The sequence below is a fragment of the Pituophis catenifer genome, unplaced genomic scaffold (assembly GCF_029215685.1).
Source record: "Pituophis catenifer annectens isolate HBS135680 unplaced genomic scaffold, rPitCat1.0.hap2 SCAF_9, whole genome shotgun sequence".
Lineage (NCBI taxonomy): Eukaryota > Metazoa > Chordata > Lepidosauria > Squamata > Colubridae > Pituophis > Pituophis catenifer.
This window is the reverse complement of record NW_027256889.1, coordinates 23,756,206-23,780,080: the sequence shown is the minus strand read 5'-3', so window position 1 is coordinate 23,780,080 and position 23,875 is coordinate 23,756,206. Positions and strand designations below refer to the sequence as shown.

Genomic DNA, 23,875 nt, shown 5'->3' with positions numbered 1-23,875 from the left:
CAGATGGTAGCCATGAGACAAAGCAGCTTTTCTTTGTCACTCACCAGGTCGCATAAGTTAAGTTGCAGCTCTCCAGATTTTGCTGGCCTGCAATCAGCATTGCTACGAAAGCCCATTGGGAGTTGTAGCTCAGCCTTGTCTGGACTGCCTCAGACTTTCTATGTTAAATTGGGTTGTGGTATTAGGTAGGTCAGAACAACTGATGCCAACTTGCAATGGCTTGTCAGGATTTCAGGCAAGAAGCCAGACTTGGTGCAGGTAAAACACATCTCCTGTCAATGAGTGATGGCTTAACAAAGGTTGGCTAGGAGTTAATTAAGTCAGTGGTTCTTAGGGAAGTAAGGAAAAAAAAAACATTGGGGGGGAAAATGCCTTGTATTTTATCCCTTGTGAGACTGAGATTATATATATTTCAAACATTGTGCTTTAGGAAAAAATAATTGATAGCTTAAGGGACGTGGTGGCTGAGTGGCTAAGATGCTGAGCTTGTCGATCGAAAGGTCGGCAGTTCAGCGGTTCGAATCCCTAGTACCGTGTAACAGAGTGAGCTCCCGTGACTTGTCCCAGCTTCTGCCAACCTAGCAGTTCAAAAGCACATAAAAATGCAAGTAGAAAAATAGGGACCGCGTTTGGTGGGAAGGTAACAGCGTTCCATGAGCCTTTGGCGTTGAGTCATGCCGGCCACATGACCACGGAGACATCTTCTTTGGCTTTGAAACGGAGATGAGCACCGCCCCCTAGAGTCGGGAATGACTAGCACATATGTGCGAGGGGAACTTTTACCTTTACCTTTAAGTGATAGCTTAAACATGCCTGAAAAAGAAATTCACCCAAAAAGAATCTAATTTTGCCTATTTCCTGGATCATTACTCAAAAACATAATCTCCCAATTTCCCCCCAGTGTTCAAATTGTAGAATTTCCCACTAGGATTTCCAAAATTGTATAATTTCCAAATTCCAAATCCACCAATTGCCTCCCAAGTTCTTGAGAACAACACATTTCCACCCATTTTTTTCAATCCCAAGTGCTTTGCTCTGCCCATTCTTTTGATGATTTTTATTCCTCAAACATCAGACAGCACCTTAAACATTCTAGACTGATTTCCCCCTCTTATTTAATTAAAAAAAAGTTAATTAGAAATTGCATTTAATTGAGCTCACACTGGAGGGCAAGTCCAAGGCAAGCAAGAGAGTTGGGGGATAAAGGAGGATACATTGGTAATGACGAGGTTATCAAAACTGTCAGAAAATAAAAAGGAATTTGAAATGGTTTTTTGATACTTTTTATTTTCCTCCACCACTTAAACTAAGAGTGAGAAGGCACATGAACTATCAAGCTTCTATGACCCACTCAGAAGAGATTTAACAAGAGTGGAGTTAAAGTAAACAAAGCTGAAAACTGTTTGTGAGCAATGTTGGTGCTTCTTTTGAAAAGAAATGAAAAGGCAGAACAGATAAATGACAAATCTTACATTTCCTGTGACTGAAGAAGAATAACTTGGAGCAAGGAGGTTATAAGTGCAATCGTTTCTAGCATGAAGCACAAAGCCAGCAAGGAAATTGGACAGGAAAGCAGGGGGAGGAAGTTAGAAGAAGACAGAAGTCTTGTTCTGGCATGTCAGAGAAAGGAGAATGGCCAATTGATTTGGGGACAATCTGGAATCTCACTTCCAATTGTGTCACCTGACCTCTACTGGGCCAATAGTTGCAATTCCATCATCCCTGGTGTTTCAAGAACAGAGTTCTGGCAAGCAAATATAATGGCTGGGTCCCCACATGCAAGCATGGTTTGTTTAGTCATAGTTTGTTTGTAAAAGTACCATGACTGAAGAAGGGATGTGGTGGCTTAGTGGGTAAGACACTGAGCTTGTTGATCGAAAGGTCGGCAGTTCAGCGGTTCGAATCCCTAGTGCTGCATAATGGGGTGAGCTCCCGTTACTTGCCCAGCTTCTGCCAACCTAGCAGTTCGAAACCCCGTCAAATATGCAAGTAGAAAAATAGGGACCACCTTAGGTGGGAAGGTAACAGTGTTCTGACTGTCGGCCACATGACCATGGAGACATCTTCAGACAGCGCTGGATCTTCGGCTTTGAAACAGAGATGACACCGACCCCTAGAGTCGGGAATGACTAGCACATATGTGCGAGGGGAACCTTTACCTTTACCTTTACCATGACTGAGGTCATATACAGTTCTAAATCATAAACAAATGATTGCAGATCATACCAACTTAGTTCTTTTGATAGTTTTAAAGTACTCTGGGTCTTCTTGAAATTAAGGCTGATCCAACTATTTGGCAGATTAAAGTGGTTCACCTTTGCCAAGAGGGTTAGAAAAAAAAAACCCACTGCAGCAAAAATATAAAACATCTCTGTCTCTTTGCTGACATCTAGTGATGGTGAGGATTTATATAAGTCAGGTGTAATAGGTCTTGGGAAAACTCAAGACATTATTAATGAATGACTTACTGCAGTGGTGGGTTTCAAATTTTTTTTACTACCAGTTCTGTGGGCGTGGCTTGGTGGGAGTGGCTTGGTAGGAGTGGCAGGAGAAGGTTACTGCAAAATCCCCATTTCCTCCCAATCAGTTGGGACTTGGAAGGCAGAGAATAGAGGGGAGCAGGATACTGCAAAAACCGCATTTTCTCCCAATCAGCTGGGACTCGGGAGGCAGAGAAAGATGAGGGCGGAGCCAGTCAGAATTTTTACTACCGGTTCTCCGAACTACTCAAAATTTCTGCTACCGGTTCTCCAGAACTGGTTAGAACCTGCTAAAACCCACCTCTGCCTTACTGACATAAAAGGTGCAATATGCAGTCTCTGGTTCAAGTATGAAACTGTTCAAGTATTAGAGAGTTCTGAGCATAAAAGAAAATCTTGGTTATAGTCTTCGGCTATTCCCCCGCCCCAAATTGCCAGATGGATGAGCGATTTTGGAGAAACTGATTTTTTTTTTTAATTTGATTTATATGCCGCCCTTCTCCGGAGACTCAGGGTGGCTTACAATGCGTTAAGCAATAGCCTTCATACTTTTGTATATTTATACAAAGTCAGCTTATTGCCCCCACAAACTGGGTCCTCATTTCACCTACCTTAGAAAGGATGGAAGGCTGAGTCAACCTTGAGCCTTGGAGAGATTCGAACCAGCAGTAAATTGCAGGCAGCTGTGTTAATAACAGGGTGCGTAACCACTGTACTATCAAGGCTCTTTCTGGATTTCTGGAACTATTTATCATGAATTCAATGTGTCTGCATTCAAACAATGGTAAGGATATCAGTTGATAGCTGTTCTCTCAAGGAGCAGAAAGAAGGCAGAAAGTTTTAACATTCCTAACATTTTTTTTTTCCATTTCACTTTGCTTCCTTGAAACAGAAAATTCAAATGCTCCCAGAAAACTTTGTGTGAGGGTGGGATGAAGGAGAGTGTTCTGTTGCGTTTGCGATTTAATCTTCCTTTTTAAATCTTTTCTCCATTTTGCTCAGTCATAACTTCAAGTAAGTCAGTTTTCTCCAACTATTAACCCAGCCTGCTTGGCCACTGCCCGTATTGGTTGAGGATTATGCAAGTTGATATCTACCACATTCAGAAGCCCCAGGTCGGAATCGGGTATCATGAGGCAATTGCTGAGCTGGATACTCATTTCCAAAGCAAATTTTTTGCAGGCTTTTTCACAAGGGGCAGATACTATATGTGCACCAAGATAAATGAGATTCAGAAGTCTTCAGAATTGTTCTTTTATTCAGTGCATCAGTTCAAGTGTGACTGTCATGCTTTTTGGCTGGATGCAAATTGATACAATATTTGAAATGAAATGTTCTCTTCCTGAATATACTAAAACTAATAACAATAATCCCCAAAACTGATTGATGGGACAATTGTTTCACATAATAGAATTTGCACTGGACTAGCCCTGGGGGACCCACAGCTCAGCAGCCGAGAACATGAATGAAGTTAATAAAACCCTGAGCAAGGAATGTTCTAGGTAGGATTTCAGTTGCAACTATCCATCTGTCCTCGTATTTGCCATTTCCAGAGGGATAATATTTCTCCCTTACATCTTTCTCTTTTTTTTCTCCTGGTGGAAGAATATTTCATGTGCCTTCTGTATAGAATTAAGGGAAGGAAGCTAACTAAAGCTGATGTAAGTGAAGCTCAAGGGATCAATAAACTGAATTCTTTCCCATTTGGGATGATTTCATCTTTGGTCATTTCCAAACTCCATTAAGAAATCAAGAAGGCATGGAATTACACTGATGAAAATACTGAAATACTGAAATGTGGTTTATCTCACAACATTTTAATGTAGCCTACCTGAAGCTAAATATAGCATTAAATAATCCCACTGAAAACTTAATAGAACAAAAGGGCAAAGAGACAGAGAGAAAACATAAGCGCAATATTTTTTTTTTAAAAAAAAAATAGTCTAGCAGTTTGTCAGGTGCAAGCAATCAGAACTATGTGTGAATCATCTCAAACAGAAGCAGTATTGTTAGTCACCTATGAATGTTGCCAAATGGACTGCATTCTCATGGGAATGGTCAGGCAAGATTCTGGGAGGGAAGTCAGGCCTGTGTCACTTCCTGCAGTACAAAGACTCTAAGCTCATCACCCTCTTAATACCTCCCTCCAATCTAGCTGGAGATCCTACCAAAGCAGGGATATCCAGGAGATGGGGAGGGAGCAGAGATGGGTTTCAGCAGGTTCTGACCAGTTCTGGAGGAAATTTTGAGTAGCTCGGAGAACCGGTAGTAAAAATTCTGACTGGCCCTGCCCCCATCTATTCTCTGCCTCCCAAGTCCCAGCTGATCAGGAAGAAATGGGGATTTTGCAGTAACCATCCCCTGGATTGGGGAGGGAATGGAGATTTTACAGTATACTTCCCCTGGAATGGGCTGGGAATGGAGATTTTACAGTATCCTTCCCCTGCCACGCCCACCAAACCACGCCCACCAAGCCATGCCCATAGAACCGGTGGAAAAAAATTTGAAACCCACCACTGGGAAGGGGCTATCAAGTCAAGATGCTGTCCACAACCACATGAGTGAAGACGGCTCACTTATTTACATGTGTTATCACACAGGGTGGGGATTTGATCATGTAGTCATGTAGCTACCATCTTCCCTTCTTTGCTTCCCCCCAAAGGTCCAGATGCTTCTGTAGTTACATCAGTTTGCCGCAAAATTCACAACCATTTGTTCCTCAGATACTTCTTACATTGATTTCTTGCCTTCTCTTAACTGTTATAACTAAGAAAACGGCAACCCAACATGGTAATTTACCTTCACATCTCAGGACTGCGTTATCCCAAACCACATTGCCTTCCTTCAAGACGCAGGTGATTGTTTCTGAGCCATGGGTCCTTATGAAGCCTTCGTCACACAGAAAAGAGACTGAGCTCCCAAGTTGGAGGCTATCACCAAAGCGCTTCCCATTGACCGGAACTCCTGGGTCAGGACACTCATTGTGTCTGAAGGCTGGAAAGAAGCAAGAAAACATGGTGAAGCAAATACATTTTACCCCAAACAAAATGGCCCTCTGCATTCACCTTAGTCTTCTTGTCTAAACAGATAACAGATTAATAGAGTTGGAAGGGACCTTATAGGTCATCTAGTCCAACCCTCCCCCACTCAAGCAGGAGATCCTACACCATTTCTGACAAATGGCAATCCAATCTTTTCTTGAAAGCCTCAAGGGATGAAGCTCTCACAACTTCCGAAGGCAACTTCTGTTCCATGGGTTGATGGTTCTCACTGTCAGAAAGTTCCTCCTCATTTCTAGGTTGACTCTCTCCTTGCTCAGTTTCCATCCATTATTCCTTGTCTAGCCTTCAGGTGCTTTGGAAAATAGCTTGACCCCCTCCTCTCTGTGGCAGCCCCTCAAGTATTGGAAGAAAGCTATCGTGTCTCCTCTGGTCCTTCTCTTCACTAGACTAGCCGTGCCCAGTTCCTGCAACTGTTCTTCATATGTTTTAGTCTCCAGTCCCCTAATCAACCTGGTTGCTCTCCTCTGCCCTTTTTCTAGAGTCTCAACATCTTTTTTATAGTGTGGTGACCAAAACTGGATGCAGTACTCTAGCTGTGGTCTTACTAGGACTTTATAGAGTGGTATTAGTACCTCACTTGACCTTGATTGTATCCCTCTGTTAATGCAATTTAGGATTGCATTGGTTTTTTTAGCTGCCGCTGCACACAGCTGACTCATATTTAGCTGGTTGTCCACTAAGACTCCAAGATCCCTTTCACAGTTACTGCTATTAAGCCTGGTTTCACCCAGTCTATATGTGTACTTTTGGTTTTTCTTACCTAAGTGTAAGACTTTACTTTTCTTTACATTGAATTTCATTTTGTTAGATAGGGCCCAGTGTTCAAGTCTGTCAAGATCCATCTGGATCTTGAGCCTATCTTCTAGGGTGTTAGCTATTCCTGCCAGCTTAGTATCATCTGCAAATTTGGTGAGTTCCCCTTCTATTCCCTCATCTAAGTAGTTTATGAAGATATTGAACTCAGGGTTCTGTTATGATGGGGAAAAATCACTCCTCTGTTTTTTTCCCCATAATAGCAATGCTGTTAATAATTTGGTGTAAAGAAAGGAAGGTGGTGAGGTAGAAACTAGCAGTTCCACACTAGAAAGGGCTGTTGTGGCAACATAGATCAGGTATTCTAGAGGCCATCAACATAATTGCCTCTATTGACTTAGAAAGGTATGAAGAAAACCCAAAATTTCAATCCTGGAGCACAGGCTTATATAAAGGGTTCAATTTATGTGTATTGCAGGAGGCAAGTGAATGGCTTCAGTCTGCTTTGCAATAAAGAAAAAAAAGCTAGTTAAAGAAATAATAGCTAGTTATATTACCTATCACCAAGTAAGTCAGATACAGGGTTAAGTATCTGGAGTGCTAAGATGTAGAAACATGGCTTTGTGAAGGCTGACTGTTGAGTAAGATAAAAGGACTTGACTTGCCCACAGCCTCTCAGTGTGAGGCTCCCCGAACTTATGTGTTCAGAGTCACTGTGTCTGAATTGGGTGGCTATATAAATTTGTTTAATAAAAGGGGGAAGGAGGGGGAAAATGAAAAAAGAGGTATTATATAAATGTACGTTAAGGATGATATGTGTCCAACCAGCAAAATAGAAAAGAAATTGAAAGGAAAATGTGGGTAAATATAAGATCAGGGTTGCTCGAATACCATCTTGACAAAATATTGAATTGAAAATGGACACAACAATGGAGAGGGAAGGGAGAATGGAGTAGAGGAGCAGGTAGGAAGGAGAGAGGAGAAGGGAGGAAAGGTGAGAGAGAGAGAAGAAAGGGGAAAGGAGAGGAAGAAAGGGAGGGGAAATAAGAGTAGGAGAGAGGGTTAGAAAGAGAGGAAGAGGGGAGGAGAGGAGGGGAAGGAGAGGAGGAAAGAAGAAAGTTGAAAAGAATAGAAGAAGGGAGGGAAGGGTAAGAGGAGAGAAGGAGAGGAATGGTTGTTGTGGAAGAAGGGAGATATGGAATGGTAGAAGAGCAACTTCAAATGTATTTTAAAAATGTTAGGGTGAAGAATGAACCAATATGGAAACCAAAATATAATATCTGTGATAAGAATGGTTAAATATATTGTACATTTATATTTGTTTTATGAGAAATTAAAATAAAAAACTTTTATAAAAAATGTGTTTAATAAAAATAAATATGCATGGTACAAGAGGAATGTCTATATTCAGAATCAAGTCAGAATAGCCATATTCAATTCTATTGTCCGGCCTTGATACAGGATAGAAATCATTGCCTTTAGGGTGTTTTACAAAACCATAAAATAACAATAAAATATGTGCATCTCTAGCTATAAATATTTAATCCATAACTCATATGACATAAACGTTGCCCAGAGAAAATGGGTAGGTATTGAATACCAGATTAAAAGGTAAAGTTTTCGATGCCTTAACATAGAGTTCCCCAATTTTTCCGGCTTTGCAGAAAGGCGGGAGGGGGAAGAGGGGATGGTTCCATGTGAACTGTTGCCAAGCACACGGACAGCACCTTTTGTGCAAGCAGCATGCTCATACACCTGCTGCTCACTTAAATGGAGCACGTGCGTGCTCGCCTGCTGCTCGAGCAAGTAAAGATGTTGTATGCGGGCTCACCAGCCATTTCCGTGGCCTGGTTGCAAATCCCCCAGATAGGAGACCCCTGCCTTAACACATGCCAATAATATAAGGTTTTAGCACACCTTTTCATTTCCTTCTTTCCTTCTTTCCTTCCTTCCTTCCTTCCTTCCTTCCTTCCTTCCTTCCTTCCTTCCTTCCTTCCTTCCACCATAACTTTACATTCACTTTTCTCAACTTGAGATGTTTCTTCAACCTTAAAATACTCTTAGACTCCTTGAAGTGGATCATATTTGCAGTCAAATATGACTGCAAGGTGCCACCTATACTGTACCTGTGCATTTTGTTTTTCTTGCCTAAACATAGAACCTTACTTTTTTCTTACTCCCAATCCAAATCTACACTTTTAAAACTTTACCAACAACTATTTAAGCAAAGACCAAGAACCCCCGAACAACCAAATGACAAAAATAAAGCCCCCTCAACTCCCCAAAAAAATATAGTTTAGTGACTTTGATGAACCTGTCCTCTAATCCAGCATGTCAAATTATTTTTTTAATAATAGCAGGTTTGCAGTCGCCAACCAGAAATCCCATTAATCTTGTAGAGCTGTTAACCACTGTTGTAACAAAGGTCGTTTATTATTCTTGCCAAGTCAATCTAATCGTGTTCCATAGAAAATTATAGGAGAGAGCTTGAGTGCAAATTGCCATGTGAAACTGCCAATCACTTGACTATGAAAAGCTTGGAATTATAAGAGGATCCAAATATAATGATTGCTTGTGTTTTTGCTACAGGCAATGAAGTTGTTTCTTCACTTTATAGTGTATTTGGTTGTTTCAGGAGTCTTAGTGGGACAATTTAGTTGTCCAATTCAGCCTTTGCAGGATAACAGTGATCATGAAATCACTGCACTGGCTACCACCAGATTTCTAGGCCTAAGTCAGTACCAGGATGTATCAGGTACTGCTTTGCCAAAATCAAATCTGTCCATAAGTAGAGGGCTTGCAAAGCATGGCCTTCCATGTTAAATGTGGGAAAGGCACAAAGATGGGAAGATTCAGAGCTACCCACAATGAAGGAATGATGTGGTGAAGATAATGGAACTTGCTTAGATAGCTAAATTGACTTCTTCGATCCGAGAAAAAATAATATTTACTGTATTTTTCAGAGTATAAGACACACCTTTTTCCCCCCTAAAAGGGGGTGAAAATTTGGGTGCATCTTATATACATTCAGCCCACCCATTGGCCCCCACCCTATGGCCTCTGCCTCCCAGCAATTTACCTCCTTGCAGCAAGCAGCAAGAAGAAACAGCCCATTTCAGCTTCAGCACAGCCTAATTAGCACAAGCAGCTGATTGTTGGTTGGATCGGCATCCTTACTCTCAGCTGTTTCAGGCTGCAGGGATTGCCATTGTCTATTGCTGCATGGGCCTCTGCTGCTTGCTGCAAGGAGGTAAATTGCTGGGAGCAGATTTTTTTTTCTTGTGCTAATCAAGCTATGCTGAAAACAAAAATGAAAGTAAAGCAGACTGTTTTCTGTTTGCTGCAACAAGGCAAAATTGCTGGGAGGCAGAGGCAGATTTCTTTTTCTTGTTTTCCTCACCAAAAGAGGTAGGTGTGTCTTATAGTCCGGAGCGTCTTATACTCCAAAAATTTGGTAAGTTAACTATTGACTGGAAACTCCTTTTTGCATAAAAGACAAAAACAAACAAACAAACAAACAAACATGATTTATGGTTTTAACGATCAGACAGGTTGATTATAGAAAGAAGAGAGTTAGATTGTAGAATAAGAAGTAAATTTATAATTGCATTTATAACTATTGTAATTGGAAGATTGGAAGCTACTATGTATCTTTTTTCTTTCTTTTCTATTTTTCCTTTTACTTTCACCTCTTTCTTGTACTTTTAGCTTTCCCTTTGATTTCTTTTTCTTTTTGTTATTTTATATTAGTTTTTATTAGTTTTTTTTTTAAAAAAAAACTTTAATAAAATTGTATATATATAGAAAAGAGAAATGTTGTATGCGGAATAGATAATAAGCCTCCTGTTCTGGCCTTTGCCCTCTTGAAGTTTCATAAAGTACAGAAATCTATTTCACCAAATCTTTAATCCCAGCTGAATGTTTATGTGTATCCATCTGTGGGTGGGAAGGTTTATTTGTTTTGGTACAGGTAGTCCTCAATTTACAACAGTTCATTTAGTGACCATTCGATGTTACAACGATACTGAAAAAAGTGACTTATGACCATTTTTCCCACTTAAGACCATTGCCCCATCCACACGGTCACATAATAAGCAAAGTCAATGGGAAAATCAGATTCACTTAACAACCATGTTACTAATTTAACTGCAGTGATTCATTTAACAAATGTGGCAAGAAAAATCGTAAAATGAGGCAAAGCTCACTTAAGAAATTTCTCACAAAAATTCTAGGCTCAATTGTGGTCGTAAGTCGAGGACTACCTGTGTATTGTTAATATATTTTTTACTTTGTTTTATGTTACATAAAGTCTACAGATTGGGGCAGATTCCAAGCTTAAAAAAATAAATAAAGCAATAAAAACATTTTTAATCCATTAAAACTTTATCAATAAATCAATCAATTTTATTACACTCACAGACCAGCGTTAAAATTGTATTTATATATCTCTTTATATAAAATTAACTAACTTTATTTACTGGGGTTTTGACCTTTTCCCAAAATTACATATGATTTAATGGTCGGTTTAAACTTTTATAGTGCTAAATTTAAGGACTTCAAGGATTCATAACAAAGATTTGTATTATGAGCCTGTTCTCACAGTATAAGAACTAGTATAATTTTAAGACATATTGTGACTCACACGGGTTTTAAATTTTTCTATGTGAATGGATTGAATATTGCACTATTTTCAAATTCCCCTAGACAAGATTTGTTCAAAAGCACTGAAGAGTCAGAGAATACACGTTCTAGTGGAACATTTTTTTGGGGGGACCATAATCAATTTTTGATGTTATCCTCCACTGTCAACCTCAGGAGTACAATGCTTAAATTATTATCAAAGCTTTTATTAAAAGTTAGCTCTTGTGTTACCTACTGTCTACAGATTGGGGCAAGTCCCAAGTTTAACAAACAAATTAAAGTTAGCTCTTTATGTTACCTACTGTCTACAGATTGGGGCAGTTTAGCTCTTGTGTTACTCCTATCCCACAATATTGACTTATCTTCCTGAATATGGCGTGTGTCAGTGGTGGGTTTCAAATTTTTTTACTACTGGTTCTGTAGGTGTGGCTTGGTGGGCGTGGCTTGGTACGCGTGACAGGGGGAGGATACTGTAAATCTCCATTCTCTCCCCACTCCAGGGGAAGGTTACTGCAAAATCCCCATTTCCTCCCGATCAGCTGGGACTTGGGAAGCAGAGAATAGATGGGGGCGGGGCCAGTCAGAGGTGGTATTTACCGGGTCTCTGAACTACTCAAAATTTCCACTACCGGTTCTCCAGAACTGGTCAGAACCTGCTGAAACCCACCTCTGGTGTGTGTGTGTGTGTGTGTGTGTGTGTGTGTGTGTGTGTGTAGGTAGGATGGAAATTAGGGAGGTATGTATGTAACTTTGGGCAACTATAGGAAGTCCTCTACTTACAATCACTTGCTTAGCGAGAGTTCAAAGTTACAATGGGCATCCAGAAAAGTGAATTATGATCGGTTTTCACACTTGTGACTGTCACAGCATCAAAATTCAGGTGCTTGGCAACCCACATATATTTACAATGGTTGCAGGATCACATTTGCGACCTTTCCGGTTGACATCTGACAAGCAAATGGGGGAGGTGGATTTGCTTAACAACTGAGTGGCTCACTTAACAATTGTAGTGATTCTTTCGAAAACTGTAGCAAAAATGGTCATTAAATCAGATGTGACTCACTCAACAACCACCTTGCTTAGCAATGGAAACTCTGGCTTCAGTTGTGGTTGTAAGTTGAGGTCTTCCTGTACTGCAGAATTAAAAACTGAACCCAAATCCGTTCGTTTCCCACATCAATCAATTCAGAGAAACTTGCAACACATTTTTAACTTAATTGTTGCTCCTACTTAATGCTATTTCTCATTCCGCAAAGATGTGAAAACAGGGATTGCCAGATTTTAGTCAAAATATGCAGCCTGGCCTTAAATATTCAAAAGCTCCAAATATGTATACGCCACACATCCCTTCGGGAGTCAGTAGAACTTTGCAGCTGCAAAGCATATTAACATCAAATGATGTTGACATTTGTCATTCACTTATGAAGTTTAATTTACCTGAAAATTATCTGAAAAGAGGATGCAGAACAGATAGTTGCAAGCAAATAACGCTATCTATATTAGGAAAGACAGTGAGAATTTACAACAGGGGAAAAAAACACGTTAAAGAACCGGATAAATTGACATGTCAAAGAATGAAAGAAGGGCAATTTGCATTTTAAAAAGATTCTCGAGCAATTTATATTCAGCAACATAAATTAAAGGAAGATATGCACAGAGGCTCCATATGTTAGAAAACATGGTGAAAGTACAGTAGTGATGATCTCTTGGATCATCACGACTGTTTTAAGTTTCAAGAGCATGTGGTAGATGCATTCTAAGTTGGTTGGTTCCCAGTTTGCTTGTGGGCCCAATTCAAGCTGCTGGTTTTCACTTCTGAAACACTAAATAGCATAGGGCCGAGCTATTTGAAGGACTACCTCTTCCTGGTTATACCTACCCATCCTAAAATATATGAAGAACGGTTGCAGGAACTGGGTATGTCTAGTTTAATGAAAAGAAGGACTAGGGGAGACATAATAGCAGTGTTCCAATATCTCAGGGGCTGCCACAAAGAAGAGGGAGTCAAGCTATTCTCCAAAGCACCTGAGGGCAGGACAAGAAACAATAGGTGGACCTAATCAAGGAGAGAACCAACCTAGAACTAAGGATAAATTTCCTGACAGTTAGAACAATTAATCAGAGGAACAATTTGCTTTCATAAGTTATGGGTGCTCCATCACTGAGGTTTTTAAGAAGAGATTTGTCTCAAATGATATAGGGCCATGATGGCGAACCTATGACACACGTGCCACAGGTGGCACATGGAATCATATCAGTGAGCACACAAGTGTTGCCCTAGCTCAGCTCCAGTGTGCATGCCTGCGCCAGCCAGCTGATTTTCAGGCCTTCCGGGCCCACCAGAAGTCGGGATACATGCTGTTTCCGGCCTCCGGGGAGGTGGGGGTGGGGAAGGCAGTTTTCACCCTCCCCAGGCGCCTAGAAAGACTCTGGAGCCTGGAGAGGGCGAAAAACAGACCTACCGGGCCCACCATGCCATCATGTGCCAAAAGTGGGGAGAGCGCAGGGGGTCACACACGCATGTATAGGGGCGGGGCACATTGAATTATGGGTGTGGGCATGCGCGCATGACACCCACCCACCCACCCACCGCGCTCCCCCTGCTTTTGGCACATGACGGCAAAAAGGTTAGCCATCACTGATATAGGATCTCCTGCTTGAGCAGGTATTGGACTAGAAGACCAGAACCAAGGTTCCTTTCAACACTATTGTTCTGTTATCCCATCAGATCTTCCAGGAGGGACATTTTACAGGTCCCGTGTTTTAAGGTCTTTCAACTGGTGGGACACAGGAGACAAACATTTTCTGCCACTGTAGTCCTTCTATATGTTTCTATTTATGTTTTATTGTTGGTTTTATTGCAACCACCCCTACTGTTCTGCCCCAGCTATGGACCCCAAAGAATGCAGCACACACAAAGTCGGTTCAAACCTTAGTTTACTGAATAAACCAGTCTTTTACAACAATGGCTGTTAATTAATTGCATTAACAGCCTCCAAGAATTCAAAGAATAATAACTGAAAACTTACTATGGTTGGCAGAATGCCCAGAAGCAATTTGCAGGAAGCTGATAAGATAAGCAAGACAAGACACGAAGATATGTGAACTAAGTTGTTCCATGCAAATTGCTTCAGTTGGGATTCCTCCTTAAATAGGCTAAGGGAGTGGCCAATTAGCCCCAAGCCTTACTCTCGAGGAGACCTCCTCCTGAGGAGCCACTCCTGCCTTTTGGCAGCTCTGCACGCCCGTGCATTGAGAAGAGGCTCCTCCTCTTCTTCCTCTTCATTTATGGGAGCTTCTGGGGGTTCTGAAGGCCCTGGCTGAATCCCCTCTCCTGGCCACCACTCTTCTCTAGCCTCCTCATTGTCTGACTCAAGTGCCAGCTGCACAGGCTGCTGGTGCAGCACCACACCAGCCTCCTCGCTGTCTGAATTAGCTACTAGCTGCACAGGCCACGTAAGGGCCACAACACCTACTTGTTTTGTGCAAGATGGGAGACCATGTGAATTTGATCAATACAGTAAGTAAATAAAACTCCTTTTGAAGCCTTGATGGTTCACAAATGGCTGTGATGCTGAGTGTGCGCCCTCCCCCCCCAAACAGGATATTATCTCCATCCTAGTAGAATCTTTGCAGAGCCCAAAATGACTCCTGCTCACAAATATGAAGCTAGAGGGTCATGCTTTCTTGTGTAGCACGTCAGTTACCTATTTAACTTACTATTTAAGATTGCTTAAGACGGGAAGCCTTCTATCATGAGAAATACCCTAGAGAAAACAAAACCATCAGACCCAATATTGATTTACCAGCGGTAGCATTTGTACTGATCTGTGCATTTCTAAGCTGCCACTCTGATTGAAAACGACAAAGAATGCCCTGAATGGTTCGTATAGTATCATCCTTTGATTTCGGTTGACTTACTGGTAAACGTGATGTTGAAGCCACGTTTCTCGGTGGAGTGATCTGTCTGGAATTCCAGCCTGGCAACATGGCCACTACTGGTCAGAGAAGATGGGAGCTGGCTTCCAGAGAAGGTCCCGAGGGTGGGTGATTCAGCTGTTCCACCATCCTTCACCGCCAAGAAGTCAAACTGAGGCTCCACATCAAAATCATTGAAAGCCAAATGGATCCGACTCTCAGGTTTTGCGATGATTAGCCAAACGCAGTGCAAGCTGCTGCCATATTCCTCGGGGTAATTCGGGGAGAGCACAATCCCAGATGGACTGGTGAAATTGAAGAAGCAGGAAACTGCAGTGAAAAAACAAAAGGAAGAAAGGAAGGAAGGAAGGAAGGAAGGAAGGAAGGAAGAAAGGAAGAGAGGAGACGAGTGTCACTGTGCATGCAACTTAATAGATGAATTTAATGCCAGTTCTTTGCATTTTTGAGGTTGTAAAGACAATGTAAAAAGAGAAACAGAAAATGAAACTCAAGAATTGCTATCTTGTCAGTTAAATATAAAATATAAATATAATATTTTTCAAAGCAGCTTTTTCCCCTTTAATCTTTGTTTTGTTTTCTATTTTCCTTCTTTGGAATATTCATAAACAGTAACAATTATAGATTGGAGATCTCAGTATTACATATCAAACTACAAACAGAAATCCTTATTATATTACAAAATAATTATATGCAGTTTGTGATAGTTTTATCAATGCCACACTTAGCTTTATTTGTACAATTGAAGTAACTATACGGCCATTAACACCTCAAATTTATACTGTTGTAAATTTTTTCTTATCTTTAAAAGTTTTGTTTTTTTGTAGAAATGCCACCGTACCTAACTGATATCTGAATTTTGCTTAATGTATTAATTGGCTCTTTTATAAAATAAAACAATTAAACTACCAAATTTGGGGGGGGGGAGAATTGCTGTCCTCTTTGATTGAAGAGCAATTTAGAAGAGTGAAGTATAATTAAAAACAACAATCATAAGTATGATACAAGGTTCAACTTTTCCACGGCCCAGTTTCAATAAATAAGTAGGAATTTTCAAAGGGATTTTCATTTGGGGGAAAGTAGGTCTGAATTCAAGTTGAAAATGCAATAAAGGAAGAAGGCAATATTTACTGACCCTAAAGAGGTCTTTACTAATGTGCTTTACAGAATGAGTAATTAAAGTGAAAAAAAAAAACACTCTTTACATAATATGCCAGTTAAAACTGTGTATATGAAGTTGTGGAAAACAACCCAATTCTTAGAACTTAGCAATGTTAAGTATGAGATACAGCAATTGGATATGATAAAATTATTTGGTTGTTTCAGGCATTCCAAGCCTATTTGTGTATTTGCTGGATTTAAATATTTTTTTTTGAACATACAGTATTTGAAATAATGTTCTGACAAAAGGTTTTGAAATTGGCCACTGACATTGATTTAATGACTGATAGAATAAGATCAAACTGTACATTAAGATGCAAATTCTTATATAAGCATATGCCTGTTTTTCCTTGTTCTACTGCAGGCTCTTATTTTTATTGATTTTTGTTGTTGTTTTAGATTCAGATGGTGCTTTCCCTTCAGAAATTCAAGGGGGCATAAGGAATTCTTTCACTTATTGTCAAAAAAAGCAAGGGAAAAAGTTTCTTTTGTAAGGAACAAAGATTAATGATAATACAGGTAAGTCTTCGCCAGTGATGGGTTCCTCCCGGTTCGGTCCGGTTCAGCCGAGCCGGTAGCGGTGACGATATGACATCACCGAACCGGTTGTCTTTGTTTGGGAGCTGGGCTCTCTCCCCCCCGCGTTATTCTTACCTTTTATTTGGCCCCACCCCCAATCTATTCGCTGCCTCCCGAGTCCCAGCTGATCAGCTAGAAGGAAAAAAACTGTTTAAACTCTTGCCACGGGACTTCAAAGGGCTGCCCTACAGCTGATCAGTGTTAAAAGGCAGTGTGGTGGTAGACCGGTGCCTCCAAAAACGAATGAGTAGACCGGTGCCTCTAAAAACAAATCGGTAGACCAGTGCCTCCAAAAACGAATGAGTAGACCGGGGCCTCGAAAAACAAAGGGGTAGACAAGGACACTCCAAGAACAAATGGGTAGACCGGTACAGCTCTGCAAGCAGTTAAAAGCCTGGTAGACCAGTACCTCTGCTAAATCCTAAAGAATTGTCACATGACCATCAAGCCACGCCCACAAAATAAGCCACACCCACAGAACTGGTAGTAAAAAAATTTAGAACCCACCCCTGGTCTTCGCTCAACAACCACAACTGAGGCTGGAATTTCCACTGAAAGTCTTTGTGGTAGTTAAACGGGTCGCCACATGACCTGACTTGATTTTACAACTGTTTATATGATGGTCCTAAAGCAAATCAGCATGGTGATTAAGTGGATCACATGGCCATTAAGCAAACCATATGGTCATAAAGTGATGTCAAATGATGTTGTTTGCCAGCAAAAAGTGATGGTCGATTGTGGCCTTGTTTCTACAGAACACTGCAAACAGTCATAAATGCAAGCCAAACACCCAAAATGTGACCATGGAGGGAAACGCAGGGATCAGCAATCGTAACTTCAAGGATGGCTCATAAGTAACTTGTGGAGGGAGGAGTCTGTTGTAATCTTGAGAAATGATTAAGCAAGGACTACCTGTAAGACACATTTCTTACATTACCTAAAATAAGACAGCTTATCTTTTTTTATGGATGCTGACACAATGGTGAAATCCAATATTTTTTTACTATTGGGCGTGGCTTGGTGGGCGTGGCTTGGTGGGCGTGGCTTGGTGGGTGTGGCAGGGGAAGGATACTGCAAAATCTCCATTCCCAGCCAACTCCAGGGGAAGGATACTGCAAAATCTCCATTCCCACCCCACTCCAGGGAAGGATACTGCAAAATCCCCATTCCCTCCCCACTCCAGGGGAAGGATACTGCAAAATCTCCATTTGCATCCCACTCAAGGGGAAGGATACTGCAAAATCCCCATTTCCACCCCACTCTGGAGCCACCCAAAGGTGATATTTGCCGGTTCTCCGAACTACTCAAAATTTCTCCTACTGGTTCTCCAGAACTTGTCAGAACCTGCTGGATTTCACCCCTGATGCTGAGGCAAACCTTTTCCACAAACCAAAGCTATCTACTCAAAGTATTCAAGGGACCAACATTAGCAATAATTCATTCAAACCTAGGCAGACCAGATATTTAAAATACTGAAATATTTAACAAGGTAACTTCAAATTATACTTCTATCAGTGGATTTTCATGAAACTCTTCAGATACCTATTCGTTTGTCATCTCAGTTTATTTTTCAGTTCAAAACTAGCCTTTAGGTCAAACTGCAATTTCATCACGACAACGTGGAAGTCATTTTCTTGCAACACATTCATGTTGATTTGTTCATGGATATATATTGGAGACGTATGGATGGATTTCATCCTATCTTTCCATCTCAAACAGTCCCCATGCATTCTGTCACATATGTACACACACATGACATGAAAGGAAGCAGTAGAAATTCTTTAGTACAGATCTTGATCAAGTTGCCCCAAGGTGACCTGGTCTTGATATCTTCAACTACATATCACTGGAGGTTTTAAGAAGAGATTGGACAGTTGTCCAGATTGGACAGTCTGGAATGGTATAGAATCTCCTGATTAGAAGACCTCCAAGTTCCCTTCCAATTCTGTTATTCTGTAATTGTAGATTTATTAAGTCTAAATCTTCAGTAAGATCAAGCAGAGGAAATTAAAATTAACCCAGAAGCATCCCTAACTCCTATTTTGTGACCTTCCTCTGCACCTAAAGATTCTGCTGCTGAAATTTGGGGAGTGACCTGTCATTCAAAATGACTGATTTTTGGCTATCAATAGGACTATCAATAGGATGGTGCATAGCTACCAAATTGTCCACTTTTGAAAGCCATTAGCTGGAATTTCAAAGTCAGACCCATCAAATTTGTAAGAGCCTTGGTAGTACAGGGTTTTAAGGCACCCTGTTATTAAGCTTATTAAGACCAACTGCCTGCAATTACTGCAGGGTTCGAATCTCGCCAAGGCTCAAGGTTGACTCAGCCTTCCATCCTTTCTAAGGTAGGTGAAATGAGGACTCAGTTGTGGGGGCAATAAGCTGACTTTGTATAAATATACAAAAGGATGAAGGCTATTGCTGAGCACATTGTAAGCCGCCCTGAGTCTTAGGAGAAGGGCGGCATATAAATCAAATTAAAAAAAAAAAATTGTCCCCCCTCCCCCGGCCCAGGCTAGGTCTGTTTGTAGTAGTACAAACTGAAGGGCAGACCCAAATGGAGAAAAATGTCTAGCTACAAGATCTGAGGGAGCTAAGGTCTCCGTTCAAAGGTTTGTTCACAAAATTAATGTGACAATATATGTGCAATCTTCTCCATGGACAGGGGTTAAATGCACCAGGTTCTGACAGGTTCTGTAGAACCGGTAGCAGAAATTTTGAGCAGTTTGGAGAACCAGCAAATACCACCTCTGGCTGGCACCAGAGTGGGGGGGGGAAATGGAGATTTTGCAATATCCTTCCCCCAGGAGTGGGGAGGGAATGGGGATTTTGCAGTATCCTTCCCCTGGAGTGGGGTGAGAATGGAGATTTTGCAGTATCCTTCCCCTGCTATGCCCACCAAGCCATGCCCACCAAACCGGTAGTAAGAAAATTTGGATTTCACCACTGCCCATGGAATTACTGACATTAGTAAATGAGGAAAAAGAGGTAACAATTCTGTCTTGAGACAGACACACGGACACACACAGAGGGTGAAGCTATGGACAATACTGAAAGTAGCACCTGCTACTCATGTGAAAAGTAATCTATAGTGGAACCAATGTAGTAATTTTCATTAAGACCTAACACTGTCTTGTTTAAAATAATGTTTGCTATGAACAGAGTGAGGTAAATTTGTTTTGTTTCTATAACATTAACTTCTAAGTACAAGTATATTTTATATTTATACCTTTAAGCATTTGGGTTTTTTTAAAAAACTTAAACTCTACTTAAAACATTTTTGCAACTGTCTTCCTCAATATGCCTTTTATTTTTTTCTAAACAAATTTCCCTAATATACAGTATACCATGTTATATGCAATTTCTACAATACTTATGTTTTTTTTATTTCAATATTCTGAGTGTTGAATGGCATGCAACCTTCCAGAGAAATACAAAAATCTGAAGACAGCATTTCAGTTTGTACAACAACCTCAAGCTGCACCAAGATAAATCTATATTTATTAATTAAACAACTTTATAGAACCGTTCATCCATCCTGACAAACCTAACTTTCAGTGACCAATAATTTATAAAGCCCAATTAAAACACCTATTAAAAAAAAACAAACAAGTCAAATCATCCCTAAGAATTCTCCAACAGAATAAAACAACACATACATGCCAGCTCCACTAACGTCCTAGCCCCCATACTGGGAGGGGGGGGGCATACCTGTAGATCTTCAAGTCTTTCAGAAAGCCAATAGGATATCTGAACTTTGGGAGAGGAGTGTTCCATAATGTTTGTTGAATTGTAAACCAAACAACTTTTGCCCAATTATAGAAACTTAGAGTAAAGAGTAAATGGTCCAAGGTATCTAGAGGATAATTAGATAACAGGCTTGTTTATCATACCAATGAGAGAGAAGAGATAAATTAGATAGCGGCAATAGAAAAAAAATATCTGTACAGTTGAATTATGGAGTGCTTATGGAACAGCTTGCCTCCAGAAGTTGTGAGTTTTCCATCACTGGAGGTTTTTCAGAAGAGATTGGACATCCATTTGTCCGGAATGGTATAGGAGCTCCTCCTTTGACCAAGGGGTTGGACTAGAAGACTTCAAAGGCCCCTTCCAGTTCTGTTTTACTGTTACTGTTATTGAAGAACAATTTAAAGTCACCACAACAGCACATCCTTTCGTATTTCTGTTCTCCAACCATATTGGATATTCTCCAAGGAAGAAAATGAGACTATACTTTAAATCAGTGGTGAAATGGCTTGGGGGCCATTTCAATATGAGAGTGGGTGTGGCCAACTTTTTTTTTTAATTTTTAAAACCATTTTTTCTACAACATCTTTGGCAGAAGAGGTTGTAAAAAAATGCTTTTAAAAGCCTCTGACGATCCCAGCTGATTTGCCTGATCGGCAGAGGCTTTTTTTCCTTTTAAAAACATTTTTTCTATAACCTCTTCAGCCGAAGAGGTTGTAGAAAAACTGCTTTTAAAAGCCTCTGATGATCCCAGCTGAGCCGCACGATCATCAGAGGCTTTTTTTTTTTTTTACTTTTAAAAGCATTTTTTCGGCCAAAGAGGTTGTGAAAAAATGCTTTTAAAAATTAAAAAAAAAAGCCTCTGATGATTGTGTGGCTCAGCTGGACATGGGGTGGGGGGACAGATTTTTGCTACTGGTTCTCTGAACCACCTGCCTCCATCGCTACCGGATCAGGCGATCTGGTCAGAACTGGGAGCATTTCACCCCTGCTTTAAATCTTATATAAATAAATCCCTTAGAATTGAATTATAGTTGTAATAAAGGAAAACCAATGCAATTTCCATGCTTTTATTTTAAATTTGTTGTAAAGTCATCTCTGCCTCTTGGGATGTTAAATTCTAGAATACAACCCCATCTTGGGTAAAGGGTTTGGTTTGGTTTGGTTTGGTTTGAAAGGCCACCATTCAGTTTACCTGACTATCATTGGATTTGGTGTTATAAAAGACAGGGGGAAAAGTCTCCTTCCTATCCATCTCTGTCCACAGTCGCATGGTGTGAACATCCTTCACCAGAGGATGAATATACAGAATATCTGCATCAGTCTCTGCTTACTATGGGAGAAGACAGTTGAGCCCTTCTTCCAATATGTCAAGTATCCATTTCTAGAATATGGAGGCTACACCAGTAGTGGGTTGCCCCCGGTTCGGACTGGTTCTATAGAACTGGTAGTAAAACCAGTGGGAGGCTCTGCCCACTGACCCCGATGTCATCAGAACACTTCTGCGTGTGTGCAGAAGAGCGCGTGTGCACGCGACCCCATTGCAAACTGATAGTAAAGGTAAGTAGAACCCACCCCTGGGCTACACGTTCCTCCCAACTGTCACCTTTCCCAAAACTGCAAACTCTTTTTCTCCTACTTCTCTCTTCCTCAGGATTTCTGGCTATTTTAAAATCTAAAAGTTATCCCTTCTGTTCATCAAGCGGCTGAGCTTCCTACATTGCCCACCCTTTCCCCAGCCCTCCTGGGCTTAATTCCAAACAGCTGCTATGGGCGGAAGCCAAATTATATCTCTCCCTTGGACTTGCCATGATAATTTTATACACCTCTATCACATCCCCCCCCTCCCCATTCCCGAAAGAGGTTCCAACATTCTGCAGATAGCAGGCATGGGTGGTTAGTCAAGTACCAAGCGAGGCCCGAGAAAAAGTCGCCATTGTGTTCCCTGAGCAGAGTGCAAGGAATCTACTGCTGAGTCCAGCAAAGAAAACAACTATATTCCAGCTCCTGATAGCCATCTCCATGCCAATTTAAGGCAAAACCGCTCCCCATCCTCTGCCATTATGCCATCATCAGGAGGGGGACCAGCAGCTTCAGCTAACGAGGTGTGAAGACAGATGGTGGGAAAGTAAAGGCAATTAAGAAAAAAATGTTTAGAGCACATCTGCGAATATGGAGCCTGCTCAGCCGTCCAGAGGGAGCTTTTACCACACTGTGGCGGATGAGGTCCATTGGCTTCCCGTAGCAAAGAGGATCTTTAATTGGACCCATCTCTTGGATGTCCAGTCCATTGACAGCTAGGCTGGTTTTTTATAATTTTTTTTTATATAATTTGATTTATATGCCACCCTTCTCCGGAGACTCAGGGCGGCTTACAATGCATTAAGCAACAGCCTTCATACTTTTGTATATTTTTACAAAGTCAGCTTATTGCCCCCACAGACTGGGTCCTCAATTTACCTACCTTAGAAAGGATGGAAGGCTGAGTCAACCTTGAGCCTGGCAAGATTCGAACTTACTAATTGCAGACAGCTGGAGTTAAATTACAATGCATTAGTCTGCTGAGCTATCCAGGCTCCACCTGCAAACATTTGCCTTCCACATTTTGCCTGCCTCCTCCTGGTCCTAGCCCATCATCTACAGCCCACAGCAGACATTTCGTGCTAATTAACAAGCACGAATATAATGATGCTCAGATGAGCTTTCTTAAACATATAACTATAATGAACTGGGCCAGTTTGTCATGTCTTTGCTTGTACTTTCTCCTTGCCAAAGGGCCTAATGGCTGCATTTTATCTTTTAGCAGCTAAACAGAGGCTGACAAACTTCTATTGGCTTAACTGTAAAAGCGGATCTGTTTGTTTTAATTAGGGTGATGAGGAGTAGGTTGGGTTGTCCAAAGGAGTTTTTATTTGGATGGGCTGAGGGAAGGAGGTAGTGTAAAGATTTGCACCAAATAACTCGGTTTCGTTTTATGTTTCTGTATGTATCAGTGGTGGGTTTCAAATTTTTTTACTACCGGTTCTGTGGGTGTGGCTTGGTGGGCGTGGCATGGCATGGCTTGGTGGGTGTGGCAGGGAAAGGATACTGTAAAATCACCATTCCTACCCCACTCCAGGGGAAGGATACTGCAAAATCCCCATTTTCTCCCAATCAGCTGGGACTCGGGAGGCAGAGAATAGATGGGGGCAGGGCCCGTCAGAGGTGGCATTTACCAGTTCTCCAAACTACTCAAAATTTCCGCTACCGGTTCTCCAGAACCGGTCAGAACCTGCTGAATACTCACTTCTGGTATGTATGTATGTATGTATGCATGTATCAGTGGTGGGTTGCTACCAGTTCTCCCCGGTTTGGAAGAGCTGATAGCGAAAATCTTGACATGAGAGCAAACCGGTTCACTCCGACCATCAGCTGGGCCCTCCCACCTGCCCGCCCCCATGCTATACTTACCTTTATTCCTTCGTTTTTAGCCCAGCTGTAAGGCATGGCAGAGTGGATTGCCATGCCTCA

The 23,875-nt window shown here is 41.2% G+C and overlaps 1 protein-coding gene across 1 annotated transcript in view; it reads right to left on the bottom strand.

Moving 5' to 3' along the window:
• Nucleotides 1-23,875, bottom strand: part of CSMD2 (CUB and Sushi multiple domains 2) — an 819,526-nt gene that overhangs the window by 243,412 nt on the left and 552,239 nt on the right. Inside the window, exons 14-15 of the mRNA XM_070950069.1 lie at nucleotides 14,858-15,184; nucleotides 5,280-5,474 (exon numbers count right to left, since the gene is read on the bottom strand). Of these exons, the coding sequence (XP_070806170.1) occupies nucleotides 5,280-5,474; nucleotides 14,858-15,184 (522 nt within the window). The remainder of the gene's footprint in view (nucleotides 1-5,279; nucleotides 5,475-14,857; nucleotides 15,185-23,875) is intronic.